At 41.2% G+C, this 6031-nt stretch overlaps 1 protein-coding gene across 4 annotated transcripts in view; it reads right to left on the bottom strand.

The window, feature by feature from the left end:
- Window positions 1–375: 375 nt before the first annotated feature.
- The window catches only part of LOC140638923 (cytochrome P450 3A12-like), a 43252-nt gene continuing 37596 nt past the window's right edge, over window positions 376–6031 (bottom strand). For all 4 annotated transcript variants that reach the window (XM_072837029.1, XM_072837028.1, XM_072837030.1 and 1 more), the window contains 2 exons: window positions 3762–3924; window positions 376–2615 (listed from right to left, as the gene is read on the bottom strand). In XM_072837029.1, the coding sequence (XP_072693130.1) occupies window positions 2520–2615; window positions 3762–3924 (259 nt within the window). In that variant the 3' untranslated portion in view covers window positions 376–2519. The remainder of the gene's footprint in view (window positions 2616–3761; window positions 3925–6031) is intronic.

Here is a 6031-nt window from a genome sequence, read left to right as displayed (position 1 = left end):
CAAGTTGAAGATATAATCAGCTTTATTAAGTGATTGGTGAATTGGCACATCCCACCTGGCAAATAGACAAATTCTCTCAGGAGGTGTACAAAATGCAGGGTTTTCTAGGAAGGAGGGTGGGGCAAGAAGTGCGTAGAAGGAAAAGAAAGGGTTGTTTCAGGCCAGGATCCTTTATTTCTGGGGTTTCTATCCTGAAGATAACTCACTAGTGCCCATTAGGAAACTTAAAAGTTTACCTTCCTGGGATAGGTGGAAACTGTCATTAGTCATGGTTTGCTATGAGGTAGGGTTGGGGGCCAAGTGTCTCCAATTTGGGCTTGTTTTTTCTCTTTTATTACTTCCATGACCCTGACTTTTTAGACGATTACACACAAGTTACAGATTAGGCATAGATATTTCTTTATTTGGATTTGTCTTATTTTTTTCAGGATTTCTTTCAGGTTTGCATCCCTGGCAAGAATATCTCAGAGGTGATATTGAGATCTTCTTATGCCATCCTATTAGGTGATGCCCCATCAATTCCTCCTGTTCCTGATGACCTTCACTTGTCTGCCAAATCTCTGCTCTGTGAACCTCTCTTTCTTCAGTTACTCATGGGTGTTTGAGTGGTGATACTTTGAAACTGTGTGAGTGTCCTCATCAACTGTAATCTACCTCTGTTATTATCTACATCTGTGTGTATTTTTGTATTCCTATTTTATTAAACAAGTCATATCCTTTCATATTGTCAGTTATCATGAGCCCAAATTGCTTCTGATGGGTGGATGAAGCCCTTCAGGCTGGCTCTGTGTTCTGTGGACATGTCCTCGTCACTGTGTAGGCAAAACATGCTCCAGGCTCATCATGTGCTCTGCCAGCCTGGAATCAGCCATTTTTTCTGAAAGGTCCTAGTTCTTTTCAGGAAAATGACATTTATAAGGCAAGATCTGGGCAGAAGATGTGCTTATAGTCTTACAATGTCACTGTTTCTAAAAACTGTTTGTAGAAGAGGTAGAGAAAATGTGTTTTTTACACACAGAAAGGTAAATATACATATTTTAATTGCTCTCTATCAGTTTATCATCTATGTATCAAAAAGCCTGACTTTATATTGACGGACTTCCAATCTCTGAATACACAGATTCATTTGGCTCTCTCCTTTTCCAAATAAGTGACACAGTTCTCCAACAGTGAGAAACTCCTGAAACCCTTTTGCTTTAAAGCTTCTAAAAAAATAAAATAATAAGATAAAATCTTTATTTCTCTGATCAATCCCTCTTTATGTAACTAATCCCTACTCCATTGCTTAACACTCATGGATGTCACCTTCATGCTACTTGGGTTCTCTACTCTGTATTTAGACTCTGGGGGCTCTCAACAGGCCACTCTCTGTGTGAGTACCCTTCTCACCTAGCTTGAGCTCCCACACCTATGACAGGCAGCTCCTCCATGTGGACACCATCCCACCCTACTGAATCTATAACTTGGGAGTCTCTGTGATCTCTTGTCTGCCCCTGGCCCTCAATGTGGGGCTGCTCACCTGCCTGTGCTCCACCTATTGACTTTAGGACTGACTTATCTAGGGAGGGAAAAAAAGGAAGAGGAGAGGAGAAGAGAAAAGAAGAGGCAGGAGTGGAGGGAAAAATAGGAAGACTCCTGTACAGCTTCTGATACCAACTGAAGGGCTAAGAGCTAAAAGCCTTTCACTTGGTATCATCTGGCCAATCACAATCTCTTATTCAATGCTCATTGTGTCAGGACAGTTAGGAGCTGAGGATGGAACACAAAGACAAAGCATGTGCCCGGTCTACTAGAACATCAAGGCAGATGAGATGAAAACATGAAATAAAAACTAATGATAGAATAATAAGGACTTCAACTAAGTGTAATAAAAATAACACATGTGCTCCAAAATCTGTAGAATTAAACTGTGAATATACTTGCTGAGCAATGAGCAAAGTCATAGTGGATTGACTCTCATCTACCTTAAGAGATCACGTTGGAGTTCTGAACAAGGCCCAACTACCCAATGACTGTGATGGTCAAATATTCAGCCACTGGCTCTCACTCATCAGTTCTATGGATTCCCCCCTTAATGTTCATGAAGGCATAAGTTAATATTTTGGTAAGAGGATATTGACTGACATCCTCAGTATGATATTTAATATGTAATATAAAATAAGACATGATATAAATGTCACTATCACAGTGACCATTGTTTCCATCAAATTTTGTTGATAAAACAGTTGAGAAAATTTTATTCTTGATCAGTGCTCAGGGGAGTAGATGGCACAAACTGGGGGTAGTCTGTGTGAACCAGATAGACTGCATCTACATGTCTAGTTTACTCTCCACAATATATAATGCTCCACACAGACACCAGACAAAGCTGAAGGCATGTACAGAATCTCTAGTCATCCGTCATGGGCAGTAAATGAAGCCCATCTTCATTTCTGGGTTTTACTCACATAGGAAATTGAGGTCTGTGGTGTTCTGGGATATAGCTTCTCGAAGAACAAAAGGGAAGTCCTTAGGGAAATTCAGGCTCCACGCACACTCCCATCTCTTGGCTCAACGTTGAGAATAATGGGTTCTTCTGGTCGAATTAACCCTTGAGAACTTAATTTCAGGGGAATCTGCAACAGTTAAACCAGCAAATGAGAGCCAGGAATGAAGCCCTGCCAATGACAGATGCAAAGTAAGCAAGATACATGAAGGACACTAATGTGTTACAAATATGTAAGTACTCTCGGTTTAGCATCCTATATCTCTTATTCTTTATCTTACTCGGTAAGCTGTCAAGACTGGAGCATGGAACATTCAACAGATTATCTATTGAGTACTCACTCTGTACCAGGCTGGAGACAAACTCATGTTGGTTTGTGTTCTTTTTTGATTTAGATTTTAAGTAAAAAGGATGAGTGTTTAAAATTTAGGACAGATTTTTAGCCATTATGGCACACAATTTTGAAAAGCAATACAGAGTTAACTTGTGTATGTTGAAGTTTGGAAGGTCATCCTGAGTGGGTATTATGTATTTTATTCTATGGCCATCCTCCCTGCTAATGATCCTGTCACTTCTCCCAGTGGAAACATCCATTCATGATGGCAGTTTGGGTTAGAAAGGGAGAACCTCCTGTCAGTGGGGTTCATGGAAGGTGGGGCCAAGTGGCCAGGATGGCCTGGACCATGGTAGTCTATCACATCTGGCAGAAATGCTTCAAACCAGTGAATCTCAACCTTGCTTACACTTGAGAATCAATGAAGGTACTTTTAAAGCCAGACACTGTGTGAATTATGTTAGAATTTCTGAGATGACCTGGACACCAGGATTTTTAATGAACCCACTGATTCCAATATAGAACCATGGGTTGAGAATCACGGTCTTGATAGCATCTGTAAGTTGTGGTGGGGAAGAGCATCCTTCAAAAGTCATGTCGCAGTAAACACTGCATGTCATGACTGTACACAGCTTGTTCCCTTCCTTTCAGTGGACTTGAAAGAAATTTAAAACATTGCTGAAGTTAAAGGTCTGTGCATAATCATATCTTGTGAACTGCACTGAATAGATAGATGATCCTTATGGTTGTGTGGTCATAAGACACAGACATGCACTCAGGAGCTGAAGGACACTTAAAAGGCCACAAATGACTCCAAATAGATTCTCCAGGAAATAGGACAAATTATTAAGGATAAATGAGCCCCCCCCACATCCATTTGATATCCCTTAGTTAAAAAAAAAACAATAAAATACTATTTATGCAGAAAGTTCTCTTTCTGACCTGTGTTTCTTTACAAGGTTTGAAGGAGAAGTTCTGCAGGACTTTGATGAGGGCAAGTTTCATGTTCATGATTGCGAATCTCATTCCAAGGCAGTTTCGGGGTCCAGTTCCAAAGGGCAGGTATGTATAAGGATTTATGCTGTCCTTGTTCTTCTTACTGAACCTGGTTCCACAATACAAGTTGGAAACAAGTTAGTGAAACATAAAAACCACAAGAGGTACATGTTAGGAGTTTTCAACCAGGAGTATATAGGAAACTTTGATGGACTGGTTACTGAAATCCTGCCGTGTTTATTCTGTAGCGACAATTTTAGCTATAGATAATTGGATACCCCTTCCTTATGGGAGCATTCGGTACTGTTTAGGAGATGAGATGAATGCTGTTGAAAACAAGATTTGTCTTGAACACTGGGATTACATTCAGGGTGGTGAGTTGTTCACACTCTGAAAGGTGAGCAGAAAATATGACTGATTGAAGGAAAGTTAGGATCCTGCCCCCACTGACTTATGTTAGTCACATATCCATGGACAAAAGAAGCAGGAAAAATGTCACCCATGATTTGTATTGTTATTTTTCCCTTCACTTCCCCCTCTTCCCCAGCAGTACCCCTCTTCCAAATAATAGCATGTTAGATGATATGCATGGGCAAATGTTGCTACTCTACTATGCTCATACTCACGGTTATGTATAACGAGTGAAATAACTGAAATCTTGCCTATCTGTTCCATGAGGCTATAAATTCCTTGAAGGTTAGACTTATATTTTATTAAAAACTCATTCCTCAATATTTATATTAAGGAAAAATGTGGGTTTGGTGAAGGTAATAATGGCATTCTCAGTAGGTATTTTTTTTTAAACTCCATATATTATGAGGAACATACTGGAGTGTGTTTATAGATGATGAGCCTTAATGTAATATGGGAATCAGACAAGGAATTGCGAAGGTTTGTGGATGGGGCAGCTGACATGGTTAGTGGTTGTTGGGCAGGTGATGGGCACATATGCATTAAAAGTGTTTCTTAGACGTGTTTTTCTAGAATATCCCTTTGTATGTGTCAAAAATTCTCCATAACAGCCATTTTTAATACATGAATCTTGCACTGCCTGGCATAGTCCCTAATACATATAAGTAAGCACTTCCTCTCATGATTTAATGAATCAGAGAGAAGCACCAGGAGTGGTCTTCTGGTTTCTGTTTGAGAAGTGGCAGGAATGGGGACTGCTGAGTGACCAGGAATGGGAACCACCAGGGCTTCTGATCCAAGAAACAGCTCAATTGGTCAATTCTGACTTCTTTTAGGAAGTATTACATGTAGATGTGATGGTAGCACTAGGGACACCATGCAACAGGACAATGCCTCTGCCATCAGGGAGCTTAGAGTCAGGAGCTAAAAGTCTAGATCCCTAAAAAGTTCACTCCAAAATTTCCTCACCAATATAATAAACAGGAAAGTACCAACTTTTGCAGAATTTAAGTTGTGCCCAAAGCCAGACTCTGCTCTGAATTCCCAGAAGAGGAAGCTCAAGACCCCTTCAAGAAGGCTCCTCAGACAGCTAGAGAGCAGATTTTTCAGATGACTTTGCTTTGGACGAACCACAACAAACAAACATGGGAGCTGCACAGGATTGCAGCCACAGACAGCATAGGACCTGTGTGCCTCTCTGTCCTCATGAGGCTGCTTCTCCTGCTAGGGATGTAAACTCTCGAGCCACAGACTCTGCTCTCCCATTTAGGCTAGCAGAATGGTGGCCAAGGTTTGCAAACATGGAATGTGGGGACATGGGAGGTGAATTCATAGTAAAGAGGACTAAAAAAATTAAAGGAAAAGAAAAAGACCTATTTCCTTCAATAAGGTTGTAGTTAAGAAAATTACATGCATATGATCACAAACCAAATATAGATGTTGTTATAGTTTAATGTTACATTAAGTAATTCAAGAGACACCTGGATGGCTCAGCAGTTGGGCATCTGCCTTTGGCCCGAGGTGTGATCCCGAGATCAAGTTCCCCACCCGGCTCCCTTCATGGAGCCTGCTTCTCCCTCTGCCTGTGTCTCCGTCTCTCTCTTTGTGTCTCTCATGAATAAATAAATAAAATCTTTTAAAAAGCAAGTCATTTGGGATCCCTGGGTGGCGCAGCAGTTTGGCGCCTGCCTTTGGCCCAGGGCGCGATCCTGGAGACCCGAGATTGAATCTCACGTCGGGCTCCCGGTGCATGGAGCCTGCTTCTCCCTCTGCCTGTGTCTCTGCCTCTCTCTCTCTCTGTGACT

The sequence above is a fragment of the Canis lupus genome, chromosome 8 (assembly GCF_048164855.1).
Source record: "Canis lupus baileyi chromosome 8, mCanLup2.hap1, whole genome shotgun sequence".
In the NCBI taxonomy this organism is placed as follows: Eukaryota; Metazoa; Chordata; class Mammalia; order Carnivora; family Canidae; genus Canis; species Canis lupus.
Note: the sequence above shows the minus strand (reverse complement) of the source record. Positions and strands in the feature narration are given on the sequence as shown.